This window comes from Mastigoproctus giganteus, chromosome 6 (genome assembly GCF_048544385.1).
Source record: "Mastigoproctus giganteus isolate SK-2022 chromosome 6, ASM4854438v1, whole genome shotgun sequence".
Taxonomy (NCBI): Eukaryota; Metazoa; Arthropoda; class Arachnida; order Uropygi; family Thelyphonidae; genus Mastigoproctus; species Mastigoproctus giganteus.
Genome location: NC_143580.1, coordinates 201,106,455 through 201,130,405, shown reverse-complemented (window position 1 = coordinate 201,130,405; position 23,951 = coordinate 201,106,455). Strand labels below are relative to the sequence as shown.

Genomic DNA, 23,951 nt, shown 5'->3' with positions numbered 1-23,951 from the left:
TATTCTCACTAGATGTTACCTCATTATATACGAATGTAAACATTGAATACACATTAGATATTATTTGGGATATGTTAAATAAAAACTCGACACCGATTAATTATACGAAGCTACCTATTAAGGAAATTTTTCACTTAATTAAACTGTTAGTTAAGGCCAACTACATCACCTTTCGAGACAAGGTATACAAACAAATTTTTGGATTACCAATGGGTTTGAGCCTGAGTGGCTTAATGTCAGAGATCTATCTCTCAACGATTGAGCAGATAAATTTGACACCTTTTAGAACCCGTATCACATACTATGGGAGGTATTTAGATGATGTTCTAGTTATTACCGATAGTAATACTATCCAAGACATTTTACATTCGTTTAATAATATTCATTCTAGACTCAAATTTACATTGGAAAGGGAGGATACGGATACTAAGTCATTAAACTTTCTAAATTTCACGCTTACCCGGGACTCGAATAGAATACAATTTAGCATCTATTGAAAACCTACAAACACCGGTATGCTTCTACATTATAATAGCTATCACCCGTTCACTTACAAAAGATCGATTATCTTTAATCAATTTCTTAATGCCTATAAATATTCAACGATGGAATCTGCTTTGGACTCAGAAATACAAATATTAACTAGCAGATTCTTAAACAGGGGTTATTCCATTACCACAATAAACCGAATTAGGGTACAAGTTAAGGATAGGATACAAAATACTACACCAATCAACAATAGTAACATCAAAAAATACTTTATTTCTGTCCCATATGTTGAACAGTGGCACAAACAGCTTAACAGATTCTTTAAAGATACCGAATTTAAAATTGTAGCTAGGCCAATACGGAAGTTACACACTATATTGAACAGTCGCTCGGTTCTTTCAGCGTTCGCAACACAAATTAATGATCTGGTATACAACATTTCTTGCGGTGATTGCGACTCGTCTTATCAGGGTTCGACCCGATTTTCGCTTAATATTGGTGTAAATCAACATGAAGCCTCAGTTCGTGCTTCTCGTTCAGCAGCGTCAGAATTAGCCTTTCATGCCATTAACGAAAAACATACTTTTTTATTTAACGAAGCCAAAATACTTAACGTTCAACGTAATTATACGCGACTATTAATTGCAGAAACCGTTGAAATTAAATTACACGAGAATTCTGTTAATGTTCGGTGGCCATATTTGATCTCCGATGCGTGGACCTTTACGCGCATGCGCGAAGACAAATAATCTCTATTTAAGTAACAGGTTTAACCCGATTCGATAATTTTCATTCCTGTGATCACGACATACAGTCGAAAAGCGTTGTCAGCTTCAGGAAGGAAAATCGTTTTGAATATTTTCGTTTGATTCTTTTAATTGCGTTAATTTGATTTTTATTGTGTTAAATTGATTATTTAATTATTTATTTTTTACTCTAATGTACCGGTAAGTTGCCGATTTTTTCGTTTTTTCCGTTTTAATTTCTGGAGGGTATCATACGGAAGGGTTCTACGCACTATATTGAGGTAAACTCCTCTTATTATTTTACTAATATCACTAATCTATGTATTCTAGAGGTTGGATAATAACAGTGCTGCATTTTCCCAGCATGCTATCAATAAGCTTATCCAATTCATCAGGACAAATGAATAGTCAGACCACTGAAGTTAAAAGACAAGCTATCTCTGTAAATGGACAGCATCGAATGAAGGGATGCATGTCTTTTACATTCCTTCATTTGATGGAATTTAAATCTAATCACTGAGAGCCCAGAGTAGAATTACTGCATAAATCAGATACACAGTAAGCAGCAAAAAATTTCTCCCTGGAAATACCATACAAACATTCTCTGCGCCCCCAAAGATGAAATAGGCCAGTTCAAACAGTACAAAATTTTTCTCCAGCTATATCTGATACTAAAGGTAATGAAAACTTGGGACTCTTGCCCAAACAAATTTTTCTATGTATAACTTATGTTGTTTCTAAATTATTCACAAATTTTGGTGAAGTATTCATATAAAAAGATTTAATTATATAGAAATAGATACACACCGATATATAAGAGACACTGCAGAAGTCATAGTTATACGAGGTCTACCATCACCCTTAACTGGCATATATGGAGGTAGGTAAGTATCTGCTGCCATATGAATATCAATCTCTTCTTCAGTTGGCAGTGATCTCTTCTGACATTTTATTTTTAACATCTGCAACAAAAATTTCATTACCAAAAATATCTTAAAAAGGGTTTCTATACAGGGTTAATGGTTATTCTTGTTCAGAAGAAATATAAAGCAATAAAAAATGAAAAACAAGTTACAAGGGTGGATCAATAAGCAATGCACCATAAGCAACAACATCTTTATTATCTGAGATATTGTAACCATACTTCATATACATAAAATACAATCTTTCAACTTTGTAAAAATATCAATCAATGTAAGAACCACCACACTGCTGCATTTTCTCCATTGTTTAATATCAGAAATGAGTTCCATATCACTCTCTAATACCTTACCATGCAGGTATCTTCAGTCTACCAGACAAAAAAAAAATCCAATGTGGCAAGATCAAGGCTAGAGGGCAGATGAGGCATTATGCCCCACCCAGTTGGGCGATCTTTGACAGAGTCATCTGTGCTGTATTGCCCTGCGTTATTCTGAAGAAACTTTATGTCTTGCTGATTCAGTTCAGGTCTGCTGGTTTTCAGAGCTTGATTAAGCATTTCCACAGACAAACCATCTTTCTTTGTTGACAATGCCCCACTTTCATTGCTCCTTGTTTTTATCAATTTTTTTGAAATTGATAAAAACAAGGCCATTCTGATCCAAAGGTGATCATGTTTTGATGATGATTTGGAAAGTTTACGGGTGATATACGATATGCCCATCGGAGAGGTTCCAAGAGATTCCTAGGAAAACATCTCACATACCAAAAAACTGCCTCTTTCTAATGAACTGTGGCATCAGAGTGATTCCTTCTCGCAGTTTGTCACCGGATCCTTCACACAACACACCAGGAAACATGATTCATCAGAAAAGACAACTTTTTCCCCATAGATCAATGATCCAATAATGCCATTCAGATGCCAACTTGAGGCACTGTTGGTGATGGGTGGCCATAAGCATAGGTACTACCTTGACAGGGTGCTTACTCCAGAAGTAAGCATCCAGTTGCATACAGAGGAGGAGAAGGGTTCATTGGATTGTGGTCTTGGAAACATCACTGGTTATCCCCTGGTTAAATTTCATGGTAAAAAAAAAACCCTTATATAATTAGCACCACCTGAGAACCAATTCATCTGCCCACATAATATATCCATAAATTTTGTGTTCTCAGTCCAATCTGCCTGTTTTGCTATACAAAAAAAAAAAAAAAAAAAAACCCAAGTTTTTTTTTTTTGGGGGGGGGAACTTGCTATCTACACCCGAAACTGACTAACTCAGGTATAGAGTGAAAAAAGCCCATAAAACTTCCTTGCAGCATCATTGACAGAACTCAAGCCTTTTCCACCCAGTGTGGGGAGGGCAGTGATTATAAGCACTGTGCTACCTGCACAGACAAAGTCCATGGTCAATTATTCCACTTTTTTTTTTGTCTATCAGCTCACATAAGGTAGGACAGCCCACATTCACCATGACTCAGTGACTGCTGCTGCTCTGTCTGCTATCTGTCCACTCTTGGAACACCTTAACTGTGGCATTCCACAAACAGCCGACAAGATTCGCAGTTTCCATAATATTGCCACCCTTCAACCAGTACTTGAAAAATCATCCCTTTTTTGAAGCCCATCAAGATCACAAGCCTTGCCCATGTCAACCATATACTTTGTTATGTGCTGCATTCAACAAATCCGCAGTATCATTTTATCATTAGTTGAGGCATATGATGCAAGAAAGCAAGCTTATATTGCATCAGCCAAAAAAAAAAAAAAAAAAAACCATCCAGTCACTCCCAACGTTTGTGTAGTTCAGCCTTAAATTTATTTAAGCTATCAAATTCCACAACAATAGTTCGCATTTACCATTTACATTTACCAGTTCTCACTGTGACAAGTATGCCACCAGGCAGAAAGGAATGGCTGATTGCTAAAATAAAGGGGTAGTCAATGTTTCACTGGAGAGTGTAATGAATTACCACCTGAATACTTAGGCTACTTGTATGTACATAATCTAAAAAAAAAAACTGGAATTTTAAAAAATCTAGCCCATGCTTAGTCCTAAGGGTGCCAGATTTGTGAGGCTCTATTGTACTAACTTTCTGGTCTGCATGAGTATCAGTGATACAAAGATAGATATTAGCATTAGTAGAGGCATATGATGTAAGAAAGCAAACTTATATAGCATTAGACAAAAAAAAAAAAAAAAAAATCCTTCCCATTTCGCCCATCCATTAACTCCAAATGTTTGTCTCATTCTGCCTTGAATTATTCAAGCTATCAACCTCTACAACAACAGATGGAAGCTTGTTCCAGCAATCAACCACCTGCTGGCTAAAAGCAAATTTCCGGACATCTATTCTACAACTGTCCTCAATTTGAATTTATGTCCCCCTCAGGCGACTAATCCGGGCAACAAGAAGAATCCCATCAGCATTGAGCTTGCTCAAACCATTCAAGGCCTCAATACGATAGCATAGCTTAATTTATTATGGTACTCACCTTTTTTTATAATCTGCAAATTGATGTTTGAATAGGATTGATGATAATTTAAATTTAAATTGGGAGTAAGTTGGGGTTTTAAAAACAGTAGTTAAAATATGTGCAAGGAAGTAGAAGTGCACGTCTTCGTCCTTGGTTGTCAATATTAAAGTTGAAAATAAATGGTTAATACTGGATTTTAATTTGATAATGGGAATGGCTGAGTCTACTAAGGGGGTGTGATTGTGAGATTGAACATATGATGCTAGTTCTGTGTTGGTTTGGCCTGTCTTAAAACTATTGTAGTGGTAGTACACGCGTGTGTTTGATTTAAGACAGGCCAAACCAACACAGAACTAGCATCACATGTTCAATCTCACAATCACACCCCCTTAGTAGACTCAGCCATTCCCATTATCAAATTAAAATCCAGTTTTAAAATTTTCCAATATGAAGCGCTAGTCATAGAATGGTTCCACCGCCATTCCAATCTCCAAGTATTAAATACCAAACTACCTTACAACATTGCACTGGCTTGGAATCTCAGGCACCTGAGATTTCCACATGTAACCAGGAGCATCACAGGAACTTAGCTTTCTTAAATACACGCGTTTACTCTCAACCCATCATTGCCAACTGAAGACGTGGATAACGAAAGCCACCTGTTATGGTTATTGGCCTCCAGTATTAACCATTTATTTTCAACTTTAATATTGACAACCAAGGACGAAGACTTGCACTTCTACTTCCTTGCGCATATTTTAACTTCTGTTTTTAAAACCCCAACTTACTTACTCACAATTTAAATTAAAATTATCATCCATCCTATTCAAACATCAATTTGCAGATTATAAAAAAAGGTAAGTACCATAATAAATTAAGCTATGCTATCGTATTGAGTCAATTATATTGATATTTTAAGAAATCTACAATTATCGAATTACCATTCAAGGCCTTATACACCTCAATCAGATCACCTCGCAGGTGCCTAGTCTCCAGACACTGCAATTTGCAGAACTTAAGCCTTTCTCAATAAGAGCAACCTTTGTTCCATTCATCAATCTCATTGCCCTTCTCTGTGCTCATTCCAGCAGCTCTACATCCTTCCTAAAATGAAGCCTCCAGACCTGTATGTAGTACTCAAGGTGTGGCCTGACCACTGCCTTATACAAGGGGATAATCACCTCCACCCCCTAATCCCTGCTAGAAAAATTCCTGTGTATCACTGACAAGACACTAGAGCTACTCTTGTAGACTGTCTGCACTGCTCAGAAAACTTCATATTTGACTGCACAATTACCCCCAAGGTCTTTTTCATTTTCTACCACCCTGAGTGTATTACCACACAGTTGATATGCTACTCTGGGGTTAATGCTACCCATATACAGTACTTTACATTTGTCAATGTTAAACTTCAGTTGCCACATCTCAACTCATCTGCTGAAATTTTCTAGATCCTGTTGCAGTAGCGTATTGTCCTTAGTGTTATTAACAACCCTGCCAACCTTCGTATCATCTGCATACTTGGACATTAAGCCTGATATACCTTCATCAATATCAATAATAAATACAGAAAAACAACAATGGACTCAGCACCGAACCCTGGGAGACTCCACTAATAACATTAGTCCATAAAGAGCAGTGTCCATTGATTACCACTCTGTCTTCTCCCACTCAACCATCCCTTTAGTGATAGCAACATTTGCCCTTATATTCTTCAAGAAACCTGAAAACCAAAAGACACAGGGGTTCAACTCACGTAACTGATGTGGCCAAGCTATAGGTTCAATGCGCGGAGGAGTAGTATCCCAGTTAAAAAGAATTTTCTCAAACAATTCATGCTATTCTTAATATGAAATAATCAAGTTAGCTAAATCTAAATGGTAACAACTGACATTTATAGAATATGTTTAGTGGCACAATAGGCAGATTTCTCCAAAAATTATCATATTAGTGAAGAAATCAGTCATAAATTTCACACAGTGAATTTAAAGTGAGTATACCTGGATTTACTAAATCACTGGGAATTGTCTTTTGCCCAAATTCTACTGTTATGAATATTAAAATCTCCTATTATTTAAAATTGGCATCCATGGAGATGCTTCTAAGTGACAAATACCAGCAAAGAATGGCCACACAATCTTTTTGATCACAACAACATGAAATGGGCCTCAACAAAACATGAACAAACACACACAGTCAATAAATCCACATCTGTACTATTAAGATAGCCTTTCCTTCTTGTTTGACAATGCACTTCCATTCATATCAACATATTATGCCTGACAAATGACTTATTTCATTTCATATTTCTTCAGGAATCACGCCACACCACAATCACTTGATCCAATGGAACTTGCTGAATACTGCCGGTGTGCTTATTATTATTCTTCAGGTAAAGTTTCACTATTGTGTGATCAGTAATCTCATTCAGAAATGATTAAAAAGCCACAACCATCTATGTTTCATACCAGGGCATGACTCTCTTTTGCTCATAATTAATTCCTTTTGGAACTGCATTTTTTTTCATAATTATCTGCATAATCTCCACAGTATGCATATCTATCAAATACAAATGCTTTCTAACATTTTTCCCTGCAGATACATCAGAGTAGGTAAACTTCAATTATAACCACCCTTTATTTTATTTTAACAAATATAACAAATAAATAACTTTGGCTAAAGTAAAGAAAGCCAACACAAGAACCACAGCAAACTTACTAGACAAACTGGTTTGCTGCTACTGCAGTTTCTCCCTGCATTCTCAGTAAACAGACGGTGCTTGTTATCGGTAGCGACAGTAGAAGTCGAGAACAATATACTGATTGATATGTAGGCGTGACTGATGATGTAATGATTAGTTTTTTCTCATTTTCTCAAGCAGATTATTGGAGTTCATGAGTGTTTTTGCTATTAAAAAACCATATTACTGATTTCTTTGTACATTTTTAAGGTTAGGTTTCCTAACCTAACCTTAAAGGACAGGTTAGGAAAAAAGGAAAAGTTTCTTTATTTTTCATTATATTTCATAACTTGACCTTAAATGTTAGGTTAGGAAATAATAGGAAAGGTTTCTTTATGTTTCCTAACCTTTTCCTAGGAAAAGGTTAGGAAACAATATGAAAAGAAAGGAAGATTGTTTTTATATATATATATATATATATATATATCATAATGTCAATGAATCACTTAACACTATGATGTTATCGTCTGTCATGCCTACGTGTCAATCAATATATCTTTCTCAACTTCTACTGCTGATACCAATAACATGTACCATCTGTTTACCGTGAATGCAGGGAGAAACTGCAGTAGTGGCAAATGAGTTTGTTCGGCAAGTTTCCTGTGGTTCTTGTGTTGGCTTTCTTTACCTTCACCATAACTTTTAGTAGCAGACCAATAATGCAATATTAATCAAAAGAATGTGAACAACACAGATTTTTAGACATTATAAATATAGCAATGGCATAAGAAATAGAACAAAAGTACTAACCTTTTCAATACAAATATAGTTATAGATATCTTGAATTATAATTTTTTTCTCAGTACAGCAACCCATAAGAACATATGCAGAACCCACAGCTCTAGCTCTGCCTTTTGACTGAATATAAGATCGAAATTCTTTAGGGAAATCAAATCTTATCACTAAATTACATTGCCTAATATCCATACCTTCTTCTAGAACTGATGTTGACACTATCACATTATTATTACATTTTAAATCACGTAATTTTTTTATCACCTTTTTCTGCACACTAACTGACATTGCACAGTCATTTCTTTGGTTTCCTCTCTGACCATGACCGACAACAAAGTCTGATTTAATAAAGTCAAAATCTGGATGGTGTTTACTAATTTCATTTAACCACATATTCAGAACGTAGGCAGTAATACGGTTCTGGACAAAAATTAAAACACATAAAGAACCAGACTGCTTCTCTTCCTGAGAATGTGTCTCTGATAAATCTGTGTACTTTACATTAGCAGCCTTCAAAATTTCTAAAAGTGTCAAAAGCTGGTGTGGTACATATGTCAACAGTTTGCCTAATTCATCCCTCTGATTTAGGATTTCTTCAAACTGACTACAAGACTGTTTTAAAATATCATTTAATGAAATTAAATAAGTTTCTATTTTCATTTTAGATGTCTTCAACAAACTGTCTAGTTCTTGCATAAACTTTTTTACGGAAATATAAGCACAAAATGGACCCAAAGTATTTATAAGGGTGGATATAGTTGTCAAATATCTTTTTGGATGAGCGAAATACTCATTTAATTCAGTGCTACTAAAATCATCATCATCATCATCTAGCTGATCAAAACGTAATTTTGGCATACCATCCATATTTCCTGATATAAAATTATCAAGAGCTTTCACTGATTCACTGGGATTATACAGTTTGTAATAAATCAACACCATATCTGGATTTGTTCCATATTCTTTCAGTTCACCAGTCCTTGCAGTAACAACACATGACCTCAATGATTTTTCTAGCTCTTTAATTTTTTGCTCAAGCCTAAAAGGTTTACATTTACCACTCAATAACGATGCACTTAGCCCTAAAATTAGTGGTTGTTTTTCTTTAGGACAAGTATCAAAACATTTCATTATTTCTCTGTAGGGGTGATTTTTAATAGCCCAGTGACATTCATCAAATACTAAAAGCTTTATCTGGGATAATGAAAGAAAGCCATGATGCAATATCTGCCTACAAATTTCTGCTGTCATTACCAGAACTTCATATTTTCTAAATCGTTTCTCCCAATCCTCCATTTCCCAGGCTTCAACACCCATTTCACCAATAAAGCCTTTCACTTTTAAATGGGTATGATTTTCAAGAACTTTTCTCTGCTGTTCTACCAGTGGAACTGAAAAAGAGAAAAGAAAGAAATTAACAACAAGAATAACCTGTAATGGATAGTGTGAAAACTGTGTTACAATTAAAGAAATCTGAAATTCATGAAATCTTATAATACAAATAAAAAAAAACTGCAACAAGTTTAACACCTTGCCTTAAAAATTTGCTTTTAACACTCAAACATGGAAAACAAAATGAATGTGAGAATTTTCTATTCTCACATTCATTTTATTCTACAATTTACAATTTTATTGTGAAATATGACAAAAGGAAAAAGAATGTTCAAAACAACACATAATTAGTTTAAACTAAACAGAAATGGTCTCCTTGAAACTGTCTATAGTTTAACATAAGTCATATGTTTTCACTAGTCAAAATCAACTTGATAACACAATTCAGTGCTAACAATTCATTGTTCACAACAATTTAGCATTTGAAAATTTGGCATAGGTAGCAATTTAGTATATAGCAATTCAGCACAAAACAGCTGAGTATACAATTTAGCATATTAACAGAAAATTTAACAGGGGCATTATCGACTGGAAATTTAGTGTGCTCTATACATGGTGGGAGTTGCGGTCGAAAAGTCAATATGAGAGCACTAAAAGTAGAGAAAGTAAGTGAAGTTTACTGTTTTTTTTTCACTTTTATGGATAATTGTCAAAGCCTATGCCACACCACTGCATGGTACATATTAAAATTAGTAGAGGCACATGATGCAAGAAAGCAAGCTTATACAGCATCAGCCAAAAAAAAATCCATTCCCATTTCATTGATCTATTCATTCCAAATGTTTGTCTAGTTCTGCCTTGAATTTAGTTAAGCTATAAACTTCCACACATCTATTCTACAACTGTCTTTCCTCACTTTGAATCTATGCCCCCTCAGGTTTGTAATCTGAGCAAGAGGAAGAATCCCATCAGCATTAAGCCTGCTCAATCCATTCAAGGCCTTATACACCTCAATCAGATTGCCTCACAGGCGTCTAAGTCTCCAGACACTGCAATTTGCAGAACTTAAGCCTTTCTTAATAAGAGCACTCCCTTTGTTCCCTTCACCAATCTTGTTGCCCTTCTCTGTACTTGTTCTAGCAACTCTACATCTTTCCTAAAATGAGACTTCCAGACCTGTATGCAGTACTCAAGGTGTGGCCTGACCATTGCCTTATACAAGGGGATAATCACCTTATTTCCTGCTCGAAAATTCCTGTATATCATTGACAAGACCCCATGACCTACTCTGGCAGCCTGTTTGTACTGCTCAGAAAACTTCATATCTGACTGCACATTTACCCCAAGTTCTCTTTCATTCTCCACTACCCTGAGTGGAACACCACATAGTTGGTATATTTCTCTAGGGTTACTGCTACCCATAGGCAGTACTTTGCATTTGTCAATGTTAAACTTCAGTTGCCACTTCTCAGCCCATCTACCCAACTTTTCCAGATCCCGTTGCACCATGCAGCATATTTTCAATAGCAGGGGACTTTGTGTGAAATGTTTTTTCGATTTTGAAGTTTTGTAAAAATTAAAACTTTTTACATAAATGCTTTTAAGTATTAATACATTCTTATTTTGACTTGACTGACCAACATTGGGCCAAAATTGCTGTAAAAACCAAACAGAATTTTTTTTTTTAATTGCATAGCTGCCAATTTTTAAAACTTTTGAAAAGCTAGAGAACAGTAAGCAGGAAACAAGTAAAAACAGGAGCTTCCTGTTTTTTTCTTGTTTCCATTTAAAGCTTCCTGCTTTTTTTTCAGAAAAGCAGGAGATTTTCTTTAAAGTTCACACTGCATTACAAATTAAATTTCACTGGAAAAATAAACATTTTATATTAAAATATAACCATAGGATTATTTACCAGTACAGTAACACATTTAAATATTTCCTTACCTAACATTTTTCTGTCTGTGGATATTCTGTTAGACATCAACTTATTTTGATTTCTTCAAGAAAGATACTGTTTCAGATTTTGCCCTCTTCAGAAATGTTGAGTCAAAGTTTTATTCATGGCAATTGTTGTGTTGTCGAGATTTGGCTATCAGGAACATTTCCAAAGTTTCACCAGAAAGAGATCTAAACTTAGTCTTACTTTTTCTAATCTGGTTGGATATTTTCTCACACTCAGCACTCCTATAAGGAATTCTTAAAAACCCAAACATAACTTGAGATAATCTGCAACATTTCAAGCTTCCTTGTGCACTTCTCAGTTCCCCAACCAACGACAACTACATCAGTTATTTCTTCTTTCATAATAGCATCTGGTGAGTTCACATGCTGAAACTTACAGAGCTGATACTTCAAAATATCTGTTGTTTCATCTGTTTCTTTAACAACACCAAAAAGCAGTTGAAACTTGACCACAAAAAATTTTAAATTTTAAAATAATGCACTGCCAACTGATGAAATATTTGCTACCATCTGTATTTATAATAACATTTCCAATGGGAACTTGTGCACTATGTAGACACATGCAACAATACTTCCTCAATGAACAAAAGAACAGAAACTTCCCTCTAATGTTAGATTCTCCACAACCTCTTGGAAGTAGAAACGGCTATTACTAAGTCAGAATCATCCTGGTTTAGTCTGCTATGGTAATTAATTTTCAAAATGGAAATAGAAGATTTGAAAACTGTTGATAAAGTAAATTTGCACACTTCATTCTTCAATATGTCAGTAGATGGATATGAGATAGACTGGATTGAAGAGCTATGTTAAAATTTTCAAATGTTGGCATAGCAATTAAAAGAAACAAGCAAACTGCTTTGCTTTATTCAAGCCAAAAGAGATAAACATTAACACACTTTGTGCATGAGTGACGCTTGCTTCACCTGTTTAGGATTGCTTTTACTAGAAATGTGCATTTCATAAGTTCTTTTTCTTGCGTTCATAAATTCGTCTTTCAAAACTTTTGGATATGAACTGAATTTGAACATTAATCAGCACCACTCACTAGTGACTGCTTCTTGCACTTTTCAATATGGTAGCTCTGAAGTGAGTGCTTTGGTAAGTGCTCATATGACTTTTCTGGCCACTTCTAACATCTTTAAATAGATGTCAAAGGTTGCCAATGTTTTACCAGTCTAGTTACAGATTTAATCAGAATTTTTATGAATAGGACAGCCTGGTTTTTCACTGTCTTCCAAATGCTCTCTTCTTCTAAAAATCTTTTATGCAATTAAAACAGGTGAACTCTCAATATAGTATCTTCCCCATACACTTGATATTACAACTCATAACTTTCAGTATATGTTTTCTTTAGTTTTGCTAAAAATCTGAGGTTGATTCACTGTTTTATTCTTTTTTTCTGTAATTTTTCCAGCAAACTGCAAAAACAAAGGGTAATGAAAACTCTTGATATAGATATCAATGTAAAGCAAATGAGGATGTTAGAAAGCGACTTGGAAGATAACTAGGGAAAGGTTCAGAGTCAACTTCTGTGTCTTTGTTTCACAGGTGGTACATGGTGTGTAGTGGCTGAATGTGTGGTCTTGTTATTTAATAGCCACACCTTGTAAAAAAAAAAAAACGGCCTCCACACCTTGTACGTTACATCAACCTGACTCAACATTGCACTGGCCACCGATGTAGACTGGATGTACTGCCTTAAATTTTATGTACTTCTTAACTAAGAGCATAACCCCTCCTCCCTCCTATCCTATCTGTATGCCCCATATTCTGTATTCCCCATATTAAAATTCTAACTCCCTTATATCTGTGTGACACCATGTCTCTGATATCCTCACAATGTTTTCATTTGATGATTTGATCAGTACTTCAAATTAACAAATGTATTTACCATGCTCTTAACATTAGTGTATATAGAAGCATACTTACAACTATTTTTACTCTTAGTAACCCTAACACGGCCCAAGTATTTGCTTGTTTCAAAAGAACCTCCAGCAGGTCTCACAATCCCTGACATCCTGCTTTTCACACTGCTGCATGATCTAATAGAAGCAGCACAAGAATCATTTTCAACTCTGCATGCAGCTACTGTTAATGTTTGCTGCCACCCAAAATGTGATAGAATCCATTCAATGTGCCATAATTTTCAGAATGATAAAAAAATCAACATTCTGACATCCCCAACATTCCAAAAATTTGTACGTAATGGATGAAAATTAAGTTTGGAATTCATTGCTAAAAGCAAACACTTACTTTTGTGCTGAACTGTAAATCAGAAGAAATCTTAAAATTTCATAAAATGTTTATTCATGTACATAAACTGACATCAACACAAGAAAAGAACAAATAAAACTGTGTGGCAAGTCTACAAACAAAAGCCAAGCAATTACTAAAATGCATTCAGTCAGTGTGGCAACACTGAGTAGTTGTTAATTTAATGTACCTTTACATTTACAGGATTCACTGGTTGACCACTTATATGGGAACTTGTGCACTATGTAGACACATGCAACAATACTTCCTCAATGAACAAAAGAACAGAAACTTCCCTCTAATGTTAGATTCTCCACAACTTTGGAAGTAGAAACGGCAAATTATGTGTTACAGCACAGTGCTTGGGTGCATTTTGAACACAGATGTGCATTGCGACACATCACTCCTAGTACAGTTTTAAGCTTATGCACATAAAGGCAGAAAACATGTTAATCTATTAGTCTATGTATCCCCCTCCTAGGCTAGCAGTTTTCCAAATGATCTAACACTGCCTCAAATAGCATCTTCAAATATTCTTGCACTCATTCTATTTAAGTGTATCCCATCCCTGTGAAAGTTTCTCTTGTTAACAATGAATTCCTTGATGGAATTCAAGACATTCAAAAAGAATGTCTTCAGGTTTATTGACATTCTTTTTGAATTCCATAAAGAATGAATTCCTTTTTCACACATGTGGGTGAGAGACCTGATCAGGTTCCTTTAGATTTTTTGCCAAGGCAAACTAAAGTCACAAGGTGTTGATTTCTGTATATCATATATATTCTGTAACTGATCTGGCTATTTTGCAGGATGAAAACCCAAATTTCTAGGAAATAAAATCATGCAACACAAGTATACAATTATTTACCCTGAAGACTGACTAACTAGGCTCCATTGTGGAAAAAGTTCATAATTTCTTCCTAACCTAGAAGACTTAAACTCAGGCCTTTTCCACACTGTGTGGAAAGATAGCAATCTTAACCACTCTGTCAGCAGCAAAACGAACTGGGAAAGCAGAAAACACTTTTTTTCTTTTTTTTTTTTTTACACTAACAGGATATATGTGAAAATGATTGCTGTTTCTTTTATGGGTAGCTGTCGAAGACACTATTTTAATAGCATGGATGGTTTGAAGGATGAGAAGTCAGAAGAAACTTGGCTATCACAGAGATCAGTCATAAAGAAAGTAAATGAAGGGTTTTATTATTATTTTTTTTTTTAATTGGTGGCTATTGAAGCTTGCACTTCTCTAATAGTATGGATGGGTTGGGAAGAGCCTTCCATTTATAATCTCTACATCAACTAGCTTCCTTTCTCTTCTCAACCCTCAATGTATCTATGGTACTAGCACAAACAAGCTTTAAAAGCTTTCCATAAAGAGAATCATGCAGGATGCTAAATAAATATCTAAACATGTGTGAAACCAGTAAGTATCTATTATTAATTCAATTCCAATTATCTCACATTTCTTCTTCTTCTTCTTCATTCATTCATTCTCTCTACTTCTGATTTTTGAAATAAGCTTCCAACATATTTCTCCTGAAACCACAAGGTATGGAAATGTTCTCATGTCCAAAAATTCAACTCATCGATGGCATTTTTCAAGGGATCACCACATAAAAAAAACTAAAATGTGTATTATAAAATAAATGGAAATAGTTTGCATAAGAAAATATATCAAGAACCACATTACATTCACTAAATTTACTGTTTACAGCATTACATGCTAAATGCTTGCATCTCTGGTGTAGCAAACATACACCAAATTTTAACCTTCATTGAATTTATTTTCTTTTATCTACCATGGTTATGAACTTTTAGTTTTACAATGCATATAATACTGCTGATATTTCCAGAAAATAAAAAATGTATCAAAAACATTTCAGAAACAGCTGTCTTATAAACATTTGAGGGGTTTTAAACTTTTTTTTTTTTTTTTTACAAATGTCCTAGCTGTTTCTTTTATGGGTAGCTGTTGAAGACACTATTTTAATAGCATTTAAGGAATACTTTTTCCAAATAGTCTAAAATGCACCATTTCTGAATTCCACTGCAGAATTGTCTTCAGGCCAGAATAGAAGTTCTTGCACAAATTTTAATAAAATTCTCAGGTTATTACTTATAAGTTAATGAAGAATTTATAACAAATTAATGTTTTAAGAAAATTACACATTAATTTCGTTAAACCTATGTATCTTAGAAATTATCATAAATTTCTTGAAATTAAAAATGGCACTTTACCCCCCGCTATAACCTTTGTGCTTAATTAAGGTCACTGACACACACTGGCTACTTGCTTATGCCAAACTGTGCATGATATATCAAGTCACTTAGACTTGATACAATATGCAAAGGCTGACATAAGTTCATTAATACAGTGGTACCTTGGTTTGCGAGCATAATTCGTTCCGGAAACGTGCTCGTAATCCAAAGCACTTGTATATCAAAGCGAATTTCCCCATAAGAAATAATGGAAACCCAGATGATTTGTTCCAAAACTCAAAAATATTCATATACTGTAAAAATTATTAATACAAAATACATACCTTTTTATATTTTTAATATTTAAATTTAATATACATAAAGCAATCGAATTTATTAATTATTGGGTAGGACGACTTTCACTGTCTCTAACGGAATCACTGCAATCTGTTGACTTTTTCTTTTTGTGCGACTTTAACAAGGAATCTTTCCAATGACACTTGCTTTTGCCTCCTTTTGAGGATTTCACGGAAATCAGATTCATCGCTCGCACTATTACAAAACGAGGAAGCACGCTTGATACACATAAACAAAGCTGCGCGCGTGTAGCAACTGAATAAACAACACCATAAAGGCAGAGATACACTATTAATTAACACCTCACATTTTACTAAAGCACATTTCTAGGGGTTACTACCATAAAACAATAAAAACAATTTCCAGTTGCATTCCTGCTAGTGGAATCTGTTATAAACTGGTAGTAAACTCAATCTAATTGCATTTGCGGTTATACCGATAGCTGGAATTGTTGGTTTTTACGTTATTATGGTGAAATGTGTTTCCCCTTCACTGATATAAAAAACCATAAATACATTTTCAAAATCTTCTCTTCATTCCTATCGGGTTGCGTTCGGTTGGGGTGATTCTGCGTTCGACTGCCATTTCTTGTAAACACAAAGGCTAATTGTGCATAAGCGAATTCGGTTCGTGTTATATAAGATATCGTTCCCCTATTTATAAATCGTGTATGATCGAATTCGTGTAGTGTAAACATGTGTTATACGAGGACTGACTGTACTCGTATTGCAAGACCTCGCTCGTTTATCAAGTTAAAATTTATTAAAAATTTTTGCTCGTCTTGCAAAACACTCGCATACCAAGTTACTCGTAATCCAAGGTACCACTGTAGAGGCCACCCAACATCTAACAAACACCATAAGTCCCAAAATAACTGTTGTGACAGGGCCCTAAGTTTTGGACAAATAGCAAATTCATCTTTACAGTGATGTTATTTGTAATGATATTAGAATTTAAATTGACCCATAAAGAGCGTCATCTCTAATGGGAGTTTAAGCCTTGATAATCAGAAGTCAATTTATGTTACTGGAGGGGTCAAAACATCCTAAGTTATTTTGAAGTTATTTTACTGCCTGTATTGAAATATAACTTCACAACCTTTACTACTTAAGAACACTATAAGTGGTTGTCAATCATCATCCATAAACTGAAAATAAGGATTACAAGGTGACAACAAATAGCTTTTGTTGTATCCACAACTTTTTATTTTGGGTTATTTTTATGGATTATGTGTTTCACTTAGAGGTAACTTCAGCTCTTAGTGAAAAAGTCATTAAGAAATTCTGCTATCCACTGATGGGAACTGAACCTCAACCTTAACAAATAAGAAAAGAGCAGTAAAATCATTATATTCTCAATGAAGTGTTGTGGAAGGTGAAATTTTGAAAAAATTAATTCACTCATCACTAAGCATAAAAAAAAGATAATTGTATAGAATATTAAATAGAAGTAATACACTATAAAAAAATATATATATAAAAAAATTTACCAGTTGGTACAATAAAAATAGTTCTTTTTCCACCTTCTTCATAAGGAATTGTTAATTCTGCACAAGTTTCTTTTATTAACATAACAGCAATATAAGTTTTTCCAGTACCAGTGCCCAGACACACAACAGTGTTACCTTCCATTGCCTCTTCTAAAAGCTCAATCTATGAAAGGGATAAAGAAAATAATAACAAAAATATGAATAATAATAATTAATGATGTATATCATGTGTACAATGATCTAAATATTCCTGATTTCTCCTTTTAAAAAGGAAAAGTTTTAATTAGTTTAGATTAAAACTGATGAAAATTGCATTGTTAAAAAAATATATTATAAAATTCTCAGAACTATAAACTAATATTTAATGTGGAAATTTTATAATATTCAATATAAACTTCTATTAATAAAAAGACCAGGTAGTAATTACAACTAGATAAAAGCTCATTGAAAAATCAATGCAAATTAAAGAGTTATCTTTCTTTATGCCATATTTAAACTGTAATACAATATTATGTCCAATGTAATATTACATTGTACATATAATACAATGCAAAAATATCAGGCATATTCTTTAGGGTTGTTCAGGACCATATTATCCAATAGGCACTGCAGGCATCGTGCCCGAGTCCTATAAAAACTAAAAGACGTACGAAAATATTTGTGCCCATGTTTTTATTACTTATATGATAAAAACTCTAAGAAAGATCCCTTCTCGAACAAATTTAGCAGAAAGTTTCCATTATACAGAGACATCTGCTTTTCAGAGGTTAGTGTAGCTAGTTTTAATAATTTGGAAAAATGAAATTTGCTGAAACTAGTTGATTACCTAAGAGATTTTATTTTTAATGATTACTCATTATAGATATTTGTATATACAGTAGACTCTCGATTTTCTGGGATAGATGGTAAAAAAATATTCCCGGATAATCAAGTTCCCAGTTAATCCAAAAATACAGTAAGTCCTCAACATACGTACGTAAGAGATACGTTTCAGAACTTCCTATGTAAGTCGAGTTTTATGTAACTCAGGAATGACTAATAAAATATTGCTGCTATATCCTCAGAAGAATGAAGAAAAATAGTTATATATTTTTAATTAGTTCAATTAAAAACTTTATCTGGAGACAGCAGTGAAGTAGCCGTAGTGGCATATAAGAAAGGAAATCATAAAAGGAAGAAAAAATGCATGTTATTGTACAGTACTGTAAAAACTGGTATGTACGTATTTCATAGCCTTGGTTATTATAGTTGACCTTCATTGGTGCCGACTGCTTCTCGTATTCTGTCTTTCTCCTTTATGATTGTGTTCACCGTTGCCACTGAATTCCGCTGAAATCTGAATTCCGCACGATACTTTTAATGTTTGGCCATTTTCATACATCCTTATTATTTTAATTTTCTGATCCAACTCGATAGCTTTCCTTTTCTTGATAGATTTACTAGTACCGCTGTCACTTATTCTCTTAGTAGGCACCATGATAATGGTCAAAATGAAATTAAATTTTCTGAAAAGTTAAGGTGAAAACTCGCTATTATCACTTCACCTGAGCTCACATTTACTAAAGCACATTTCTGGAGGTCACTGCCATAAAACAAAAACAATTTGCACTTTCCGGGTAATTGGGCTTTTCTGTTAGTGCGGGTAGTAAACCGATCTTATTGCATTTGCGATAATACCAATAGCTGGAATGCTGTGAGTTTTTACATTATGGTGAAATGTGTGTCCCCTTCACTTGAAATCTTCAGTCATAAAAAAAATATAAATAATGTAACGTAAGTCAGAGACTTACTGTATCGAAAAATGTTCAGCAACCTATGTAAAAAGTATGGCGGTAGATAAAAAAAACGAAAAAAACTTACCACACACTACTCGCGTGTCCAATACGACGCATACATTTATTTTTTGCGATGTCGATTTTAAATCTAATAGCATCCCTTTATTTTTTCTGATGTCATATATGGTTTGGTCACCAACGTTATAGTGGTTCTTTAGAGATTTAACGGATGCATCATTTCAAACTTTTGAATAATTTCAAGGTTTTGTTTAATTGAAAGCACAACCCTTGCGTTTGCCCATCATTTTCGCAATTTCTAAACAAAAAAAAAATTTCGACATCCCTGACATGCATAACGAAACAAAATTTGTTCTTTTGCAGTGCGATGGAACACAACAATCGACACAACGCACTAAAACAAACTAAACATTTGGTTTCTTTTTCTTTTTTTAGCGGCAGGTGTGAAGACAGCGGGTTTGCAAGATAATAGGTACACTAATCTCCCAATGATGACTTATAATGCTGCTTTTTGTTGCTTATTTACAACTTGCAAAACATCTGTTTATACCTATTCTATTTATTACTTGAATTTTATGATTTCTGTTTTTATTTATTTTTTTTTTTGGAATCTTGAAGTGTCCCAGTTAATCCAATCCCATTAAATCGAGAGTCTGTTGTATTTCAATTAATTAACTTTTATTAAATAACAATTAGCTATTAACAAATACAACTTTTAGGAAACATAATACTTTGAGTAAAAATGAATTTAACTGCTTTGTTTGGAGTAATTCATTTTTGGAATTTTATTTTCATTATGAATAATTAGATAACTAGTTTTAGTCCATATTTATTGTTTTTTCTCGTAAAATTCTTTTAATATAATAGGATACAATTCTCCTTCCCCTTAACAGGTCAAACATTACTTTTATTTAAATTTTTTGCAAATACTCCTGACATGAACAGCAGGGCCATATGCAGAATTTTTTTTCATTTCTTCTTATTGATTTAATAAGAATAAGAAATAAAAATTTAATAACTTTTATATAATAAAAAAACATTAAATTTCATTTTTAAAAATGTGACACGATCAGTGTATTGCATAGAAAAATTTCAACATTATTCCAGAAAGGAAACTTGCACGGACAAATAAACTTCATAAAACCTTTGTATATAGCTTCTTAATTAAATTATCTCCATTTCTCACTGTCGAGTGAAAGCATTATGTATCAGCACAGGAAAACTGATATCATCTCTCAGTTAAAAAGCTCGACACCAATGTCCCTAAAATAGCTATGAAAGTAATGATAAACATTACGTGGTATTATTATTGAAGAATATTTGTAGGTGCAGAAAATCCCCATGGGCTGCTAATCAAAATTACTTATGCAGTCGATTGGTAGAGGGTTATTTTTTTATTTTTTTTTGAAAAAAAGTCTATTATAGTTGTATATCCAGACACTTTTTTATTCTTTTTTTTTTAATTCTAGCAACTGCACGTGTGTCAATTACCCTTGGAAATGTTTAGTATTAGTATTAGTAACGGCCGTATGGTGCAAGAAAGCCTATGGCTTATGCTGCACCAGCCAAAAAAAAAAAAAAAAATCCGAACAAAACAATGATAAAAACAAAAAATAAATAAATAACTAAATTAAAAAAAATAATAAAATAAAAAATAAATAAAAAGGAAATTAATCCTATCATCCTATGCGCTTCCCTACCCGAAAGTACTATCCAGATGACCTTTGAATTTCCCCAAACTGTCGGCCTCTACCACCCATGAAGGCAACTTATTCCAGTAATTTATAACTCGCTGGCTAAAATAAAACTTCCTGCAGTCCAACCTAAACATTTCCCCCCGTAACTTGAATTTATGTCCCCTAGTTCTAGCATCATTTATAATCTTGAAAATTTTGTCCTCATTCATTTTACTGATGCCTCTCACAGCCTTAAACACCTCAATCAAATCTCCTCTAAGGTGTCTAGTTTCCAAACTCTGCAACCCACATATTCGAAGTCTTTCTTCATAAGGACGCCCTTTTGCCGATCTCACCAGGCGAGTTACCCTTCGTTGCACCCTTTCAAGAAGCTCGATGTCTTTCTTTAGGTGCGGTCTCCATACTTGAACACAGTATTCCAAGTGTGGTCTAACATAAGCCTTATATAATGGGATTATCATGTCCCTATCTCTACTTGCAAAAGTTCGATAGATCATCGATAGGACACCATGGGCCTTCCTTGCAACCTGTTTACAATGCTCAGAGAATTTCATGTCTGACCGTATCGTAACACCCAAGTCCCTTTCCTCCAGTACTGGGTTTAGTTGAACTCCACCAAGTGAATTAGTCCAGGAAGGCTGAAAATATGAAAAGAACACCTATTACAATATCTGTGACCATATTAGAGAGCATCCATTTTGGAGAGGCCATTTAACATGTATTTTATAATACTTCCAGCCAGAAGTATTAGAAAAGCCTGAGCATCCACAAAAGGTGTACCTTTTAGAGAGGCATCTGTTAAGGGAGGTTTCACTGTGTTTCCCCATTTCAAACTATTTCTTGCCTTTTCTTTTCCCAAAAAAAACTGATTGGTAAAGCAATGGCACTATATATCTGCTATTATTATCATTTTCTGCATACATCCAGTTACATCTGGGAAAAAGAAACATTTTGGCCAAATCTGAGTGTTTAAGTTTTGTATCTAATGGAAGATACAAAACTTAAAATCCCAGCAACAAAATTCACAGTGAGGTGCACTGCTGTATTGAAGCACCACCACTGTATTGCCAAACCTTAATGGTTTGATTCTTTTTTTTTGGGCATTATTTCAGTGTACTGAACTGAATTGACTATGGTCTCTTTATCTAAAAGTTCAGTGTGGATAATGCCTGTAGAGTCCCAAAAAATAGTCAGCATCACTTTTCTAGCTGCTGTTTGGACCCTAAATGGTTTTTGAACATGAGATGTTTTATGATTAAATTCCTTGGAATACTTGTTTTCATATCATTATGGTATCCTGGATTCATCTCCAGTAAAATAATGGCGAAGGTAAAGAAAGCCAACATGAGAACAATGAGAAACTTCGGTAAACTTATACCGGGCAAACTCGTTTCCCACTACCACAGTTTCTCCCTGCATTCTCAGTAAACAGATGGTGTGTGTTATTGGTAGCGGCAGTAGAAGTCGATAATGATATATTAATTAGTTTTTTTCTCATTATTAAAAGCAGATTATTAGAGTTTATGAGTGTAATGCCTTCACGGCTGAATTAAGTTATGGGTACACCCCCCCCCCCTCAGTCTTAGGGTGTTTATCTTACCTTCACACTGTTTTAAAATAGGAAAACGACTTCTACAGACGGTGCATGTTATCGGTAGTGGCAGTAGAAGTAGTTTTCCTATTGGGTTAAAACAGTGGGAAGGGAGGATAAACACCCTAAGCCTGCAGCAGTCTGGGGGGGGTGTACCTGTAAGTAAATTTCAGCCCACTCGTGATATCCAATAATCTGCTTTTAATAATGAGAAAAAACTAATCAGTACATCATTATCGAATTCTACGGCCACTACTGATAACAAGCACCATCTATTTACCGAGAATGCAGGGAGAAACTGCGGTAGCAGGAAACAAGTTTACCAAAGTTTCCTGTGGTTCTCGTATTGGCTTTCTTTACCTTAGCCAAAATAACATTTAAAAATGTATCATTTTCATATTTAAAATGGGGCAAAAGTTGTTGACAAAGTCAACTCGTTGTCTTTTCATCTGTAGATTTACAAAAACTAAGAAAATTATTCAGAATGTTACAGGAACTATCACAAATTGCAAAAAGCCTATATGGAATGCTCTCAGATGTTGCAGAAGTATACTGGAACTGGTGTGTACAGTGTCAAGGAGACCACTTCAAAGGAGATCCTTTATCATATCCTAAATATTACTTCTGTCCCAAAACTTTTTTGTTCACACCTCATAATACAAAAAAGTAGCTCAAAACATAAGAATAAATAAATTTGAGAAGAAAGGAATTCAATGGCTTCACTGCTTTTAAAACATAATTCTTTAAAAAAAACATTCGGTGCATATATCTCCAATACGTAATTCTTACCTGATAATCACGAGGTGTAAATGAAGCAGTCTGATCCAAATGTTCTTCAATATGAGGAACTTCATGAACTGGTTGTTCAGCCTGTGCCATTATCTATAAAGTTACACATATTTTCGATTAATATTTTTATACAATTTAATTTATATAACATCATCCAGAAGCATTCTATATGAAATCTACAGTTATTAAAAACAAAAAAAACAAGAAATTATTAATTTACATACTATTATTATTCTCTTTCTTCTCCTTATGGGTTTATTTTCCTTCCCCCAATGGGTACTGGTACCACATGCATGGGTTGGTTGTTACATACAGTTACTATTATTGGTCAAGGAAGACTGACTTTCCTACAGGTGTTCAGTATGGCAGCTTTCTGGAG

The 23,951-nt window shown here is 34.2% G+C and overlaps 1 protein-coding gene across 1 annotated transcript in view; it reads right to left on the bottom strand.

The window, feature by feature from the left end:
- The window catches only part of LOC150084878 (endoribonuclease Dicer-like), a 156,646-nt gene extending 132,984 nt beyond the window's left edge, over nucleotides 1–23,662 (bottom strand). The window contains exons 1-5 of the mRNA XM_090376376.1: nucleotides 23,573–23,662; nucleotides 17,703–17,865; nucleotides 8,816–9,498; nucleotides 8,123–8,719; nucleotides 2,080–2,197 (exon numbers count right to left, since the gene is read on the bottom strand). Coding sequence (XP_090232502.1) covers nucleotides 2,080–2,197; nucleotides 8,123–8,719; nucleotides 8,816–9,498; nucleotides 17,703–17,865; nucleotides 23,573–23,662 — 1,651 coding nt within the window. The remainder of the gene's footprint in view (nucleotides 1–2,079; nucleotides 2,198–8,122; nucleotides 8,720–8,815; nucleotides 9,499–17,702; nucleotides 17,866–23,572) is intronic.
- Between the last annotated feature and the right edge of the window lie 289 nt (nucleotides 23,663–23,951).